Here is a 14,566-nt window from a genome sequence, read left to right as displayed (position 1 = left end):
AAGAAAGTTAACGTTGCGGTCAGGTTATCTGGAGTTGGGTTTGGCTTTTGTGAGATTTGGTCCGCACGTGGAGCGGGGGAACTTTCACTCAAATACAGGTAACGGACGGGCAAAGGCAAATCGGATGTGATAATGGAACTGATTGCGGTGAATCCCGCTCCCGTGATCTGGGAATAGATGAGGGCACTCTAACTATCCTCCTGCACAGTGCACAAGCAGACAAGCCGCAAGCAAGCCGGACATGCTTCGTCTGCGTTTTGTGTGAGGGAGATCATCACTGCCGCAGTTGGGTTAGCGTGGTTCGGGCCAATCGTGGAGTGCATGAGAGGAAGGAGAAGGAGGGAGGACACCCAAGCCAACAACACCCGACACCAAACAAAAACACAACACAACACAACACAGTCGGGGAAAGCACTACACGTCTACACGTCTCCCCAAGCCCTCATCACCATCTACCACTCGATACCCACCACAACCCATAACACCACCATAATTCCTCCCTCTCCTCCCGCTCGCCTCCCTCGGTAGGGTCCTGTGCCTAGGTAGCCTCCTGTAACAACACGCTCCTCCCCCTCGCCGAGCAGCGCGCACCACCCACTCCCAGTCGTCGCGTTCCATCGCTGTCTCCGTAATGTCAAAGAACTATTTCCTGGCGACAGTGCGACAGGCAACGTTCCGGGCACCCCGTCGGACATCGACCGCAGGCAATGCCAAGATCCCCAAGTGGCCACACAAAAATGCAAAGCGTGTATGGGCTCCCTCTCGTTCGCGAACCCGCACTGCCCCGTGCGTTGCGTGCTGACCCGCGGTAGTATGCGGACGCAGGATTCTACTTCGATCCAACGCCCGGCCATGACGACAATGTGACCTGCTTCCTCTGCTCGAAGTCGCTGGATGGGTGGGAGCCCGGTGATAATCCCGTCTCCGAGCATTACCGCCACTCCCCCGACTGTGGATGGGCGATCACTGCCGAGATTCAGGAGAGCCAGGGGCAGGACTTCACGTGCAATCCGCACAGTGATCAATTTGCGCTGGGCCGGCTGCAGACGTTCGGGGAAGGCATGTGGCCTCACCCCGATACCGACAATTTGAGCGTGATGAATGTACGCATACCTTACTGTTCTGTACCCGCGCCCGGGCTAGTACTGACTGATGGTGCTCCTACTAGATGGCTGGTGCCGGTTTCCACTACGCTCCTACGAAGGGTGAAATCGACAACTGCATCTGCCCATTCTGCGGTATTTCATTGGCCAATTTCGAACCTGAAGATGTTCCAAGGTATGCATGCCTCTACATTATCGCCATGTCCCGAGACTCATAGTTGGTTGCAGAGACGAGCACTACCGGCGCAAGCCCCAATGCTATTTCTTCGAGACAGAATCGCTCAAGCCGGCGAAGCGCGCACCACGGACTTCGACCGTACCCAAGAAGCCGGCCACAAGACGCGCATCCCGGGCGAACTCGGCTGTACCACCGGAACCTCCAGTCGAACGTGGACGTTCGCTTCGAGACTCGGTCGACAGCATGGACGATGAGGAGACGAAGCCAGCGAGGGGAAAGAGAGCCGGTTCCGTGAAGCCAAAGGCTGCCGCCGCGAAGAAAGGCGGGCGCAAGAAGGCTGTCCCAGAATACGCAACATCTACCAATTCAGTATCGGATGTGGATGAAGCTCCGAAAAGGGGACGCAAGCGGTCGAGTAGCATCATGTCTAAGGAGCCGGTGATCATGTTCGATGGCGGAATCGACACGGAATCGGGGTCAGATGAAGAGATCGTCGTGCAGCCCAAGAAGAGAGCCACCAGAGCCAGCATAGCCAAACAGCCCGTCCTCGATATCATTGCCGACCCGCCGAAGAGGCAGCGAACTACCCGTGCTAGCATCGCGCGGCAGCCCGCACCCGGCAACGAGACATCGCTTACGGACGCGGAAGACTCTGTAGAGGTCAAGCCAAAGAAGAACCACCGGGTCGTCTCGAAACCAACGAAAACCCCTGCTAAGAACAGGATCTACGCAGCTCCAAGTGACGACTTCAATGATGCGCTTGACCACGAACACCCCTTCACGGACGACGAGGACAATGCAGCGCACCAAAAGCCCTTCGTCCGTAGCACTAAGAAAGTGACCAGGTCCAGAACCAGTCTTGCGGTTGAACAATCCATGAGGAATGCTCCCCGCGATATTCTCATCCCTGCGGCAGTCAGGGGAAAGAGCAAAGCGGGGTCTCGAAGCGGCAGTGCAGCGCCAACGAAGACCCCTATGAAGTCTTTCTTTAGGGATGGAGGACTAGACTACTCGATGCCAATCTCGGTGCCGAGACATCTCAACCAGGACGTCGAAATCCTCGATCAAAATGACGATACGCCTGCCGAATCAGAACCAGAGCCGTCCCCACCGCCTGTCCCGAGGAAGGGCCGGACGAAGTCTAAAAAGATAGCCGGCACTGACGATGAAGATCCCAAACCCACCAAGCGCACGAAGGTCTCCAAGAAGAAGGGCACTGTTAGGAGCAGAAGCAATACCGTCGACAGCCAGGCCAACCCCATTGAACCGGCAGTGCCGACGCCAGTGAAGGTGGAGGAGTATGAAGAAGAGGTCGCGATAACTGTCTTCCCGAAGCCGGAGCCCAAACAAGCCGAGAAGCCTAAACGCGTAAACACAAAGCAGCAGCCGCAGCAGCCGCAACGCGAAAGTATGGCCTCCCCAGTTTCGACCATTCCTGACGCGGCGTCAACTGTTCCCGATGAGCACCCGTACCAGCGGTATCAAACCCAGGAGGAACATGTTCCGGAAGTTCCAATGGAAGAGGTTGTTGTGGAGGAAGAGTTATCAGAATCTGGCAGCGTGGTCCGCCACGTTGTCGAAGTTCGTGAGTCCTTCGGCGCCGGTACGTTGTTTGTAGAGGGAGATCCTGATGCGACTGAGGACGAAGAGCACGCCACCGAGCCCGAGCCCGAGCCCGAGCTTGAGACTGAGCCCGAGCCGTCGCCGCCGCCGCCGCAACAATCGGTGCGTAAGAGTGCACGCAAGGCCAGTCCGCAGAAGGTCACTCCACAAATGGACAGCCCACGGAAGGCCAGCCCACGCAAGGCCAGTCCGCAAAAGCATCTACGCCACTCTACCCCATCCGAGTACGAACGCGAAAGTGACGCTAAGGAACACGCCACATCACTGACGCATAGTTCGCCGTTCGTGGAGCACACTGCGCCTAGATCGGAGTCTCCGGAGGTTCACGAGATGGAGATTGACCACCCAAGCGATGAGCGGGAACTGCCGGCGGCGGAGGAGGAGGAGGAGGAACCTGAGGTTGTTGTTGCGAGCTCCCTGCACCGCGAGCCGACAAATTCACCGGATCCGGTCGAGCAGCCCCGTGCACCGCTCTCCCCGGTTCGCAGACAGATGATGGTGCCCCTCCAGAGCACGCCGAAGGCGAAGCCATCGCGGACAGTGCAGACTTCGCACCCATGGAATCCCATCGACCTGGATGTCGTGTTTGCGTCGCACCCCGGGGCGGAAGTGGACGAGGCCGGCTTGACCGCTGCCGAGCGGGACATGACGGTCGAAGAGTGGGTGAAGTGGAACGCGGCAAACGCGGAACGCCGGTTGAACGAGAGGGCGGAAAGGATGATTGTTGTTTTTGAGGAGAAGGGACGCGGTGCTAGGGCTTGCATCGAGGGCATTCCTACGGTTTAAACTACATAATAGATGGCGGCTTTTTCTTTTGTTTTCTGCACTGCCGCTGGCGTTTCGGGCACTGTATCATATCGATCGGCCTTTTGCGAATAACTTGTGTTTGCGCGCTGTTCACTCCTATATACCGTATGCTCTGCTCTGCTCTGTATCGGTACTGTTCTCACGATGGTGGAGTACACGCCCGCACATTCGTGAGTAGCGGCTTCATACCTAGAGTATACTACGCAGTTGGAACGGGTTCTAAGCGGCGGGGTGAACTGAGCTATGTCACCACAGCCGTTGCTAGGAGCGTATTGAGGATACCGACGTTAACTAAATCATGATGAGAGCGCGCCGCACATTTGAGTATCGCACTGTAGAGTACAGTATATGAAGTCAACTGAATCACACCCGTGGGCCGACATAATTCGGCACTATGTAATTAGTGTGGCGGTCCCCGATCCGGCAGCATGAGCGACGCCCAGCGTGATCGAGGCTTGGGCCTCTAGGGCTTGGGCTTGAGTGATCGACGCTGGGTCAATGCGGGAAGGAAGGAAGGAAGGAAGCAACGACAATCCTACGTCATCAGTGACCACTGACCATTGGCGGGTGCGGGGGGGCATCTGTTCGTACATACATGAACTTCGTACACTTTACGACATCGGCGCACAACAACAGGTATATCACTGGCTTGTCACTGGCTGGCCGGGGGGAGCAGGATTCTCGCCACGAGGATATAAGCTGCCACACTTGCTATTGCGCTGAAAATGAATAGTCTTCGCTGCCGCTTTCACTGCTTAAGGCTTCCGAGAAGAACACTGCAACGATCAAACATACTGCAACAACAACGACCACTACTCTACCAAACAACCAGCAAAACCCCTCCAACACACCGCAGCATGTCCTCCGCGCACCCCTCCAACACATCGCAGCACTTCACCACGAACACGACCACCCCCAGCAGCACCTCCAAGCCAATGGACCCATACACCACCGCGAACGCAGACAACATGAACGTGTCACTGAAGGAGAAAGTCGAGGACCTGATGACGTTCGTGACAGACACGAAGTACGGGATGATGACGACGCGGCAGGACCGCAGCGGCCTGCTCGTCAGCCGCTGCATGGCACTTGCCGATAAGGAGGGCGGCGTAGACCTCATCTTTCATACCAACACTGAGACTGGCAAGACCGATGAGCTACATAGCGATCCGCATGTTAATATGAGCTTTATCAAGCCGAGTACGGTGGGTGCTTGCTTTTGTTTGTAGGGGATGGGAAGGGGGAGAGAGAGAGACTGATGCGTGATGACAGGGCGAGTGGGCGTCCATCTCCGGCACCGCCTCGATCGAGACGGACCGCGAGAAGATCCGCAGCCACTACTCGCCGAGCCTGAAGGCGTGGGTGGGGGATCTCGGCGACGGCATCCACGACGGCGGCCCGGAGGATCCGAGGATCGCTATCATCAAGATCCGTGCGATCACGGCGACTTACGCCCTCCAGAAGGGAACCGCTATCAAGAGGGGCATTGAGATCGCGAAGGGAGCGGTCACCGGAAGCGTCGCGAACACGAATAAGCTCAGGGAGATTACGGAGGCTGAGTTGCAGCAGTATAGAGCTGTTAACTGAGCTGAAGTAGGATGGTAATGGGGCGGGGTGGGATGGGATGGAGGGCTGTGGTTTCGTTCGTGCTTGTCTTGCTCGTCCTGTATCGATGTTTGCTAGGCAATTGAAGTGCAGTCAAATCATCGTATCTTCCAAAGTGCTCGCCAGCCCATCCACAAGGGTGAGGTCAGTGAAACCCAAGACGGTTCCGTCACACGTGTCACGCGACATCACTCGCTACGCCTGCCTTGGCACACGCACGTGCAGGGTTTCTTCAGAGCTAAGGCAAGAGAACCCGTTCCGCGCGCTCGCTCGCTCGCTCGCAGGCGACAGCGATGAGATGCTCGCCCGCCCTGCCGTGCCTTGCCCTCGTCTTTGCAGACGAGAGCGCAGGTTCCGATAAGAAGTAGTCACGATCAGCCCAGCTTCCACCCAGGCCTTACCGTCCCTCCCTTTCCAGCGAGGTTCTGCTCTTGCCTTGCCTTGCCCATGGTGACGCGTTGGGAGCTAGTTACCCAAACGGGTGATGGGGGGATAGTGCATATTATCACATGTAATGATGATGCCGCCGCATGTCGCATGTTGCATGTTGGGTGCTGAGTTTTTTTTTCTCTCTTCAATCTGCTCGCTCTGATGGCGAGGTGACGTCCAGTTTCAGCAGCACCCGCACTAGCCGTATGCAGGAGAATGATGGATATCTCCTCGCTCCCTTGAAATCCAGCCGCTGGAGATGCGAGTTGTATGTAGCGCAGTACTGTGTCACCCGTGTGTGCGATCATCGATCGGAGGGAGTGCGAAAGTAATGCAAAGCAAAGCCACTTCTCTCCAAGAGTGCGGACTAGAAAAGTTGTACTTACTTGCGAGTTACACTCACACGCAAGCCCCCCCCCCCCCCACCATCCCGGCCAGCAAGTCAGGTCTCGATAACACACTCACATCACATCACTTCGCCCCCCCTTCCTTCCTTCTTTCCTTCTTCCTCTCTTCTCTTCTCTCTTCTTTTTCACCAGACTGAACTGAACTCCTACTTCTACCCTCTACAAACAGCTTCGTCCCCTTCCTACCTCTACTATCACCCTCCTACATACACAAACACAACAACCCATTCTCCTTATCGCCCTGCACTTTGCCCACCATGGCCGATAGCACCCACTACTACAGCAACCAGGAGACAAGCCACGGCAACGGTTCCGCGGCTGAGCAGATCGTGAACGGTGAGGTGAGTCGAAAGTGTTTCTCCGTCGCTGCAACACCCGTGCTCTCCGCGACTCACGATAAAAAAATGTATACTGACGTCGACTGTCGATAGACCCCTCCACTTCCCTACGAGAACAACAACCTGCTCCTCCGATTGTGCACGTGCAAGGGAGAATCTTCAATACTGACATGTCCCCAGGATCGCACCCGGTCATCCAGGATACGAAGTCGGATTTCAAAGGACTCGCGGGATCCGGTCGTGGAGATTACCAGGACGGTCAGCAGCAGCAGCAGCCGATGTCTCACTTCCACAGCTTGTTTTACGATCTCTTCACGGTTCGTGTTCTCTTCTCTTCTCTTTCTTTTTTTTTCCGTATGGTGCGGTCTGGTCTTTGGTGGATTGTGGTTGCCGAGGCGAGAGATAAGGGTCGTGAGTAAACGACGTAACAATATGCTGATATGATGTCACCACCGTCTAGTGGAAATCCCCCAAGGCTACCGGGTTCTTCTTTTTCTCAACCATTTCGTTGATCTTCGCGTTCCGCTATGTTAATGTCCTGCGCTACGTTTTCAAGGCTGCGTACATGCTCTTTGCGGGTGAGGATTTCCCTGTTTGCTGCGTTTTGTGATCGGTGTATGCTGACTGTCGTAGCTGCTTCCGTGCTCGAGCTCGCCGGGAAGCCCCTTGGGGCTAAGGGAATCGTCTCGTCGATGCGCCCGACTCGTTACTATACCGTCCCGCGGGAGTCGCTCGAGATGTTCTTTGAGAACCTTCATGACTTGACCAACTTTTTCGTCTTGGAGTTCCAGCGCGTGCTGTTCGTCGAGAACATTTTTACTACCATTGCTGTATGTCGCTCTTCTTCTGCTAGAAATGCCATCGAGATTGCTAATTCTGTCAGGCCTTTGTCTCTTCGTTCTTCGGCTACATCCTGATCAAGTACATTCCATTCTGGACTCTGCTTCTTCTAGGTAGGTTGCCCTCGTGGTATACGCGTGGGTATAGCTGCTAACCACGGTTCTACTAGCTACCGTTACTGCCTTCACTGCGCCGCTCATCTACATCAACAATAAGGAGTTGATCGATGAGCAGATCCAGCGCGTTTCCGACATGGTCAACTCCCAGGTCGAGACCACCAAGAAGCTCACCGGAAAGTACGCTGAGGAAGCTGCCGTTCGCGCCAAGGCCACTGCTGCCGACCTCCAGTCCAAGGTTCAGACCTACACCAAATCGACCTCCAAGAAGCCCGAGGCTCCCTCTACCACCTCCGCCCACGAGTATCTGAGCAAGGATAGCGAAGTCGTCCACGACTACCCCGCCGTTCCTTCTCATGAGCCGCACGTTAACGAGCCCCTTCTCTCATAAGTGACGTTCTCTCACGAGTTTATGCCACAGGTGTGAAGGTGCACGCATGTCCGTAAGATAGTTGACCTGGTAAGAATTGGAGGAATTTGCAGTTGGGACAGGTGGATCTAATTCTTCCTGGTTCTGATATGGGTGTTCCTGTACTGGTGCACTCCATTTTCTGTTTCTTTTTCCCATTTCTCTATCTTTTGTGCGCAAAGCTTGTACAACCTCTTTGATCCGTACTTCTCCGTAACCTGATGTACCTGGTTTACTTTTTTTCTTTGGCTTTATTCGGTGCTCACGGTGGTGTTTTCTGTCTCTTGTCACTTCACACTTTTTCAAAATGGATTTCCTCTATCTTTACGTGTCAAAATGCGCTCTGTCGCAACTATCATGGTCGAATTGAATATGTGGCCCGTACTTTCTGTCCTCGTTGACGCCATTGAATGCGGACGTCGGGGCCGGATACACACAAAGGCTAGGCGACAGCGGCTTCGTGCGACTGTATCTAGCTCGTACTAGGGTAGATGCGTCCACCGAGCTATAATTACATGTAGTGGGGTTGCGGGGCGGACAACTTAATACTCTGCGTCATTGCTACAGTCGACTGGAGTGTGCATGTACCTTCGACTCACCATCACCCATCTTCGATCGATTTCATCACACTCGCCCGCAGCAGCAGCGAGGCGATGAGCAAAAAGCAGCCATCAACTACAACGACCTTCCCGCCGCCATTCCCGCCACCAACACGCACACGCACACCCACCACAGCAGCCGCAGCAACCGCAGCAATGTTCACCACCGCCCCCTCAGCGCTCTCCACCATCACCGCGCCGCCGGACCTATCCGCGATCTCGGACCCGACGCTGACAGTGCTCTTCAAGTCCCTCAGCAAGCGCGAGGAAGTAACGCGCGTCAAAGCGCTCGAGGGGCTCCTCGACAAGCTCAGCGCTTCCTCCTCCTCCGCGGTCGTCGAAGAGGGCGTTCTGAGCGCATGGACGCGGCTCTTCCCTCCGCTGTGCATCGACGCGTCTCCGCGGGTCCGCCGGCTGAGTTTTTCGGTGCTTGGAGCGGTGGGCAGCGCGGCGGGACGGCGGCTGGCACGGCATATGTCCGCACTCGTGGGGCCGTGGCTGTGCGGCACGTTCGATAATGATCGGGCTGCGGCGAGGGCGGCGAGCGATGCTGCAGAGAGCGTGTTTAGGACACCGGAGAAGGTGAGAAGCGCGTGGACGGTTTTTGGGAAAGTGGTGCTGGCGTTTTGTACAGAAACGGTGGCGAGGGAGGAGGTGTGGACGCTGAGTGATGAGCGCTGGTGCAATAGCGAGGATGCGGAGGCGAAGTGGGCTAGGACTACGGCTGTGTGTATCTTGGCTGTGGCGAGGATGCTGCGTGAGGGGGAGGGGGTGGGGGAGGGGGAGGGGGAGGTGGACGGGTTTGCGGAGTTTCTGAAGGAGAAAAGGCTTTGGATGGCCGCGTTTCATACTGATGCGTTTTTGAGGAGGGCGGTGTTTCAGCTGCTCCTGGCGGCGCTGGAGAAGCGGCCTGAGTTGGTGCGAGACAATTTGGACATGATCGCGACGGCGGTGGTGGTCAAGGCGGCGGCGCTGAAGAGCCAGGCCGGCAGTGCGGGCGTCTACATGGAGGCGCTGGAGGCGCTGACGAAACACTTTCCCGAGTGCTGGACCGTCGCCAAGGCGAAGAAGAAGTCGCCGCCGCTGGCGCAGCTCCTGGCGTTCGTCGAGCTCGGCAGCCATTCCGCCCCGCCGAGTTACTGGGAGCAGCTGACGGCGGTCGTAAGGGTCATCCCCGAGGACGTGCTGGCCGACAGTGAGAAGACGGCGAAGAGCGTGGCCAACGCAGTACTCGCCGGGATCAAGGCTGGCCCGGAGCCGCGATCACATATTTTGGCGGCGTGGGGCTGCTTTTTGGACGTGTGCTTGCGGTTCCTCGAGATGCGGCAGCTCGAGACTTATATTGTCGAGGAGCTGCTACTGCCGATTTATACGGGGTACCTGGCCGGCGGGAATAACGGCGAGCGCACTTTCGTCTCGAGGGAGGACGCGGTGGCCGCCGCCGTGTGTGGAAGTGGCCTCGTCAGGCTGCAGCGCGCAAACGCCGACGTCACGGATATGCTGCTGGGCCAGATGTGGGCGAAGGTCGAGGTGTTTGTCGTCGGCATCGTCAGAGCGGACCAGGAGGTGAAGGTCAAGCGCTGTGCTGAGGCGTGGGTCAAGCTGGTGGTGGGCGTGCTCAAGGCACTGCCAAATGATGGCACTGTCTACGCCACGGTGGTGAAGAGTAATGTTGTCATACTTGGTGAATTGATTAAGTCTCTTGTCGCTACAAATGGTATCTTCCGGTTTTCCCATCCATCCACCGTGATGTTCATCGCTCATGTTTTTTTAGGCAAGTCCACAGGTGCAGCGGTGTTTTTCGAAGCGCTGCTGTCGAAAGTCGGCAAGGAAATTCTGTCTGACGATTCTGCTCGGCAGCTCGTCAACGATTTCTTCTCGGACAAGCTGGTGGCGATAATTTCACCCGATACTATTGAGTCGCTTCTCTCGGCATTCGTTTCCTACGGTGCTGGAACACCAGATGGATTCGATGATGCGTGGAAAAAGACGGTGCGAGCGGTTTTGATGTCGCCGGAGCTATCCAAGGAGAAGAAAGAGGATGCGATCGTTCTGTTGCTCAACTCCGCTGCTTCAGTCGGGCCGGTGCAGGAGCTAGACGGTTACGTGGTCAACAAGATGCGGGCTGCGCTGCCGGAGCATGCTGCGGGCGCGTGGAGACTGGTGAAGGAGACGTTGAGGTCCACTAGCAATGTGATCACGCAGGACACCACGACAAAGATATTGGTCGAGCTCATGGAGGGCGTGGACCTCGACGCACCACGGGTGCTCGACGCAGTCGCCGGAACAAACCCTCACAGACTTATGCCGTTCATCAACTCCGACCACGGGAAGGAGCTGTTATCGAAGCTTTTGGTACTGGCAAACTCGCCGGATAGGGCTATAAGCAGCTCTGCGGCACGACTGCGCAGTGCGATTGATGCCGCGGTCGATAGTGATGGTGTGGGGAGACTGACTGATATCACGGTGGGGAGTATCTGCAACAGTGTTCTGGAGCCGACCAGTGAGCATCTGGATATCGACTACCTTGCGGCTAAAGCTGCGAGCTTGGTTAAGGGTGTGCCAAAGGAGACGGCGGATATGCTCGTAGCGAAGCTGTTATTTTCGGAGGAGGAGTGGGAGAGCGCTATTGCACCACATCCTCGGAAGGTGAACAGTCTTTCGCTGGCGATTTCAAATCCGCTGGGTGGAGCTATTTTCCTCGTGGGCGATGATGCTACGGAGAAGGGCGGAGAGGCGTTCTGGGATTCGGAGGGCTACTCGACGGTTCTGCGGATGGCACTGTTTTCGACGAAACTGGTCAAGGAGCTTGCGGGGTTTGTCATCGCCGACGAGGTGAAGTCGCAACTGCTGTATTACATCCTCCTGGTCCAGGAGGTGGCAAAGGACAACCTCAGTGTGGCCGGCGCAAATCAGCTTTGGAAGGACCACGAAATGGAGCCGGAAATGCTGGTGTTTACCTCGGCGACGCAGCACTGGGCGCAGGCTGCTCTGGCGGCCGGTGGGGCCCGCGAGAAACTCGTCGAGCGCTTGATGCAGCGCAGCCGCGGCGCCGATGCAGCCACGTTCTACGCGGCCCGTGCGCTTTCCATCGTTCTGGCTGATCTAACGGAGCGCGATCAGGTGTTCCGGGAGATGGCGGTGAGCTGGGTCGACAGCAATGATGTGTGGAAGGATGGCGATGTCTTCCTGTCCACAGCGATGCTAGTGGGCTCCTCGACGATCCTGATGCCGGCGCGCAAGGAGCGCGTGTTCATGGGGACTATCGGGACGCTCCTGGGAGTTTCCTCTGCGAACGCTGCGACGGGCGGATTGCAGCTGCTGGTGATGCTTGACGCTGCCCTGCCGAGCGCGGACGAGGGAGCCCCGAATATCCCCCAACCGAGGGCTATGAATCTGATCAGACATCTGCTTTCGTGGCTGGACGAGGGGAATGACGACATTGAGCTTACGCCGGGACTCATCTGTCAGATTGCGCAGGTCCTGTGTCACGTCTTGCCCATCGTCAAGAGCATGTATGGTGAGCACTGGCAGAGCACGCTGGAGTTTGTGGGGTCGTGTTGGGAGATCTGTGTTCCCCTGGAGGAGCCGCATCTACCGATGGTGTCTGCGACATTGAGGCTTTTCCAAGTCCTTAAGGGACTCGTCGGCGAGAACGATGATCTGGATGATGCGTGGGCCGAGAATAAGGCTGGGTTGTATTCACGGCTCATCACTCTCCTGCAGAACTCGGGACGGTCCGATGCGATGCACCAGCCAAGGGGAATCGTCAATACGCAGATTGCACGGCAGCTTAGAGATGTGGATATTGCGCATGTTCCCGACTTTGGGGCGGTGTACCCGCTGCTGGGCACGCAGTCCAGACCGATTCAGAAAGTGGCGTTCGATATCCTCCATCGGTATATTCCCACCACCCAGGAGCAAGTGTCCGTCGACGCGGCGCTGTCCGCCGATGTGGCTGGGAGCCTACAATTACCACCGGAGATCCTGTCGATGATCCTTGAAGCCCCCGAGTCACTGGAAGACGATATGGAGATTGGGTTCGCCCGCGAGATGCCGATCGCCATCCGCGGTTACCTGCTCAGCTGGATTCTCGTCTTCGATCACTTCGAGAACGCATCCTTCAAGGTCCGCTCGATCTACGTGGAATCCCTCAAAGAAGGCCAATACATGACACCACTACTGGACTTCGTCTCCACCACGATCTTCACCCCCGCGCGCCCCTTCGACGCCTCCAAAGTCTCCATCCAAACCTACACCGCCGACACGACCGAAAACCCTCTACACGACCTCCGCTGGCTCTGCACGCACCTGTACTACCTTCAGCTCAGCCGTACGCCCTCACTCGTCAAATCGTGGTGGCTCGACACCTCGCGCAACCGCGGCACTGTTCTCGCAGTCGAGGCGTTCACGGAGAAGTGGATGTCGCCTTTACTGATCGACCAAGAGCTCGCCTCGGTCGCGGAGTGGATCTCGACCCGCGACGAAGACGACGAAGACGGCATGAAAGTCAAGGTCTCGAAAGTCACGCGCGAGGTCGTCGCCTCGTACCCCGTCGACGACCAGGCGATGGACATCCTCATCCGCCTGCCAAAACTGTTTCCCCTCCGCCAGGTAGAGGTCCAGGGACTCCGCCGCGTCGGATTGCCAGAGGTCAAGTTTAAGCAGATGCGCCTCGCCTCGCAGGCCGTCGTCAACTTCCAAGTACGCCCTCCCCCCCCTCCATCCCCATCCCCCCCCCTTCCCCCGCCCCAGTACTAACCCCCCACGCAACAAAATAGAGCGGGAGTATCACCGACGCCCTGACACTGTTCCGCAAGAACGTGTCGCTGCACTTCCAGGGCGTCAGCGAATGCGCCATCTGCTACAGCATTCTAGCGGTTACCCCAGACCGCTCCCTGCCGAACCGCGCCTGCGCTACCTGCAAGAATAAATTCCACTCCACGTGTCTCCTCAAGTGGTTCAAGACTAGCAATTCGAGTAGTTGTCCGCTTTGTAAGTTGCTCTCTTTCTGATGGGTTGGTTGGTGGCTAATGCGAGGATGCGATAGGTCGGACAAGTTTTTCGTTTTATTCGTAGAGTTTGGGTGCGCTGGGGGAGGAGGGACGGTGGGCGGTGAACGGAAATAGGAAAGCAAAAGTAAAGGGAATATAGACTGTTATAGACTGAATTTATATAGAACTAGGCTTATGGGTGGTGGTGGTGTTGGGTGATGGGTGCTGGGTGATGGTTTATGATGATGGCGTATGATGGCGATTCTGATTTCCGCAGTACGGACGGGCGAGGAATAGAGTAGTTGAAGTAGTTGAGATGGCCATTGGGGGATACAATCAACGAGTGATAGCCCTACTATATAGTAGATCCGTTTTCGTCCTTTCCGTCACATCACATCCCACCCCATCAACTCACGCCCCAGTCTCTCAAATCTCAGCTCTCAGATATTGGTATTGGAATCGCAAAGGCCAGCCATTAATTACTTCCCATCCCCTCCATTCCCATCACCTTCATTCCTATCCTTCCCTTTGCCTCACCCCACCCCACCTCCCCCTCCTCTCAAAAAAACAAGCGCATATAAGATCTGTCCGTCATCAGACGAAGTATGTAGAAGATAGAAGGGTAGGTTAAGGGGGTATCGGCACAGAATCAACAGTCGAGTATCGTCAAAGAAAGAAAAGAAGAGGAAAAAATCACAGAACACCACCCACATAACTACGGTACTCCCCCACTCCCACTCCCCCCGCTCCCCTAGGTACTTCACGAACGAGAGAAAAAAAAGAAAAAGAAAGTAAAAATGACAATGGCAACGTCGACAACGGCTGACAAACAAGCAAGCAAGCAAACAAGTAACAGGAAAATTCCTTGCGGTCCGCCACATTCATGCTCAAACTACCAGGCGAGAGAGATAGATGGTTCGTTCGTGATTTGATGGTTTCGATGATCCGGCCATTCAAAAACCAAAACCATGATTTTGATATGATCCGGATCATTAAAAAACCACTCTTTCCAGCCAGCAAGAGCGAGGGTGCACACATTCCATTCCGTTCCATTCCATTCATCCCAAACCCAACCCATTTCGCCCCCCCCACATTTCATTTTTTATTTTTATTTTATT

At 56.0% G+C, this 14,566-nt stretch overlaps 5 protein-coding genes across 5 annotated transcripts; 4 read left to right on the top strand and 1 right to left on the bottom strand.

Annotated features, from left to right (window-relative positions):
* Positions 1-370: 370 nt before the first annotated feature.
* BZA05DRAFT_403178 (uncharacterized protein) lies at positions 371-3,798 on the top strand. Its single transcript, XM_051484174.1, has 5 exons — positions 371-748; positions 813-1,103; positions 1,169-1,278; positions 1,332-2,866; positions 2,930-3,798. The coding sequence occupies exons 1-5, from the start codon at positions 632-634 to the stop codon at positions 3,688-3,690; spliced, it is 2,814 nt and encodes a 937-aa protein (XP_051338015.1). The 5' UTR covers positions 371-631; the 3' UTR covers positions 3,691-3,798.
* A 435-nt stretch (positions 3,799-4,233) lies between these two features.
* On the top strand, positions 4,234-5,428 carry BZA05DRAFT_355690 (protein bli-3). The gene is made up of 2 exons (XM_051481390.1): positions 4,234-4,916; positions 4,984-5,428. Exons 1-2 carry the CDS (start codon positions 4,437-4,439, stop codon positions 5,296-5,298), a joined length of 795 nt encoding a protein of 264 aa, XP_051338014.1. The 5' UTR covers positions 4,234-4,436; the 3' UTR covers positions 5,299-5,428.
* A 728-nt stretch (positions 5,429-6,156) lies between these two features.
* BZA05DRAFT_90494 (Reticulon-domain-containing protein) lies at positions 6,157-7,957 on the top strand. The gene is made up of 6 exons (XM_051488782.1): positions 6,157-6,488; positions 6,671-6,807; positions 6,951-7,068; positions 7,124-7,320; positions 7,374-7,443; positions 7,500-7,957. The coding sequence occupies exons 1-6, from the start codon at positions 6,410-6,412 to the stop codon at positions 7,835-7,837; spliced, it is 939 nt and encodes a 312-aa protein (XP_051338013.1). The 5' UTR covers positions 6,157-6,409; the 3' UTR covers positions 7,838-7,957.
* A 653-nt stretch (positions 7,958-8,610) lies between these two features.
* BZA05DRAFT_339706 (uncharacterized protein) lies at positions 8,611-13,469 on the top strand (the record flags this gene model as incomplete). The annotated part of the gene is made up of 3 exons (XM_051480944.1): positions 8,611-10,171; positions 10,229-13,158; positions 13,236-13,469. 3 exons carry the CDS (start codon positions 8,611-8,613, stop codon positions 13,467-13,469), a joined length of 4,725 nt encoding a protein of 1,574 aa, XP_051338012.1.
* A 344-nt stretch (positions 13,470-13,813) lies between these two features.
* Positions 13,814-14,482, bottom strand: BZA05DRAFT_90529 (uncharacterized protein). The gene has a single exon (XM_051488783.1). The coding sequence runs from the start codon at positions 14,327-14,329 to the stop codon at positions 13,982-13,984; it is 348 nt and encodes a 115-aa protein (XP_051338011.1). The 5' UTR covers positions 14,330-14,482; the 3' UTR covers positions 13,814-13,981.
* Between the last annotated feature and the right edge of the window lie 84 nt (positions 14,483-14,566).

The sequence above is a fragment of the Tricharina praecox genome (assembly GCF_024521635.1).
Source record: "Tricharina praecox strain CBS 144465 chromosome Unknown BZA05scaffold_18, whole genome shotgun sequence".
Classification (NCBI taxonomy): domain Eukaryota; kingdom Fungi; phylum Ascomycota; class Pezizomycetes; order Pezizales; family Pyronemataceae; genus Tricharina; species Tricharina praecox.
This window is presented reverse-complemented; position numbering and strand designations above follow the sequence as displayed.

What these genes read in the sequence shown, in the direction of transcription:
- BZA05DRAFT_403178 (XM_051484174.1), top strand. Translation starts at nt 632, where the DNA reads ATGTCAAAGAACTATTTCCTGGCGACAGTGCGACAGGCAACGTTCCGG. An exon ending in CACACAAAAATGCAAAGCGT is followed by an intron (nt 749 to 812) that starts GTATGGGCTCCC and finishes GACCCGCGGTAG; the next exon opens with TATGCGGACGCAGGATTCTA. An exon ending in CCGCCACGTTGTCGAAGTTC is followed by an intron (nt 2,867 to 2,929) that starts GTGAGTCCTTCG and finishes CTGAGGACGAAG; the next exon opens with AGCACGCCACCGAGCCCGAG.
- BZA05DRAFT_355690 (XM_051481390.1), top strand. Translation starts at nt 4,437, where the DNA reads ATGAATAGTCTTCGCTGCCGCTTTCACTGCTTAAGGCTTCCGAGAAGA. An exon ending in GCTTTATCAAGCCGAGTACG is followed by an intron (nt 4,917 to 4,983) that starts GTGGGTGCTTGC and finishes GCGTGATGACAG; the next exon opens with GGCGAGTGGGCGTCCATCTC.
- BZA05DRAFT_90494 (XM_051488782.1), top strand. Translation starts at nt 6,410, where the DNA reads ATGGCCGATAGCACCCACTACTACAGCAACCAGGAGACAAGCCACGGC. An exon ending in GGCTGAGCAGATCGTGAACG is followed by an intron (nt 6,489 to 6,670) that starts GTGAGGTGAGTC and finishes ACATGTCCCCAG; the next exon opens with GATCGCACCCGGTCATCCAG. An exon ending in TGCGTACATGCTCTTTGCGG is followed by an intron (nt 7,069 to 7,123) that starts GTGAGGATTTCC and finishes TGACTGTCGTAG; the next exon opens with CTGCTTCCGTGCTCGAGCTC.
- BZA05DRAFT_90529 (XM_051488783.1), bottom strand. Translation starts at nt 14,329, where the DNA reads ATGTGGCGGACCGCAAGGAATTTTCCTGTTACTTGTTTGCTTGCTTGC.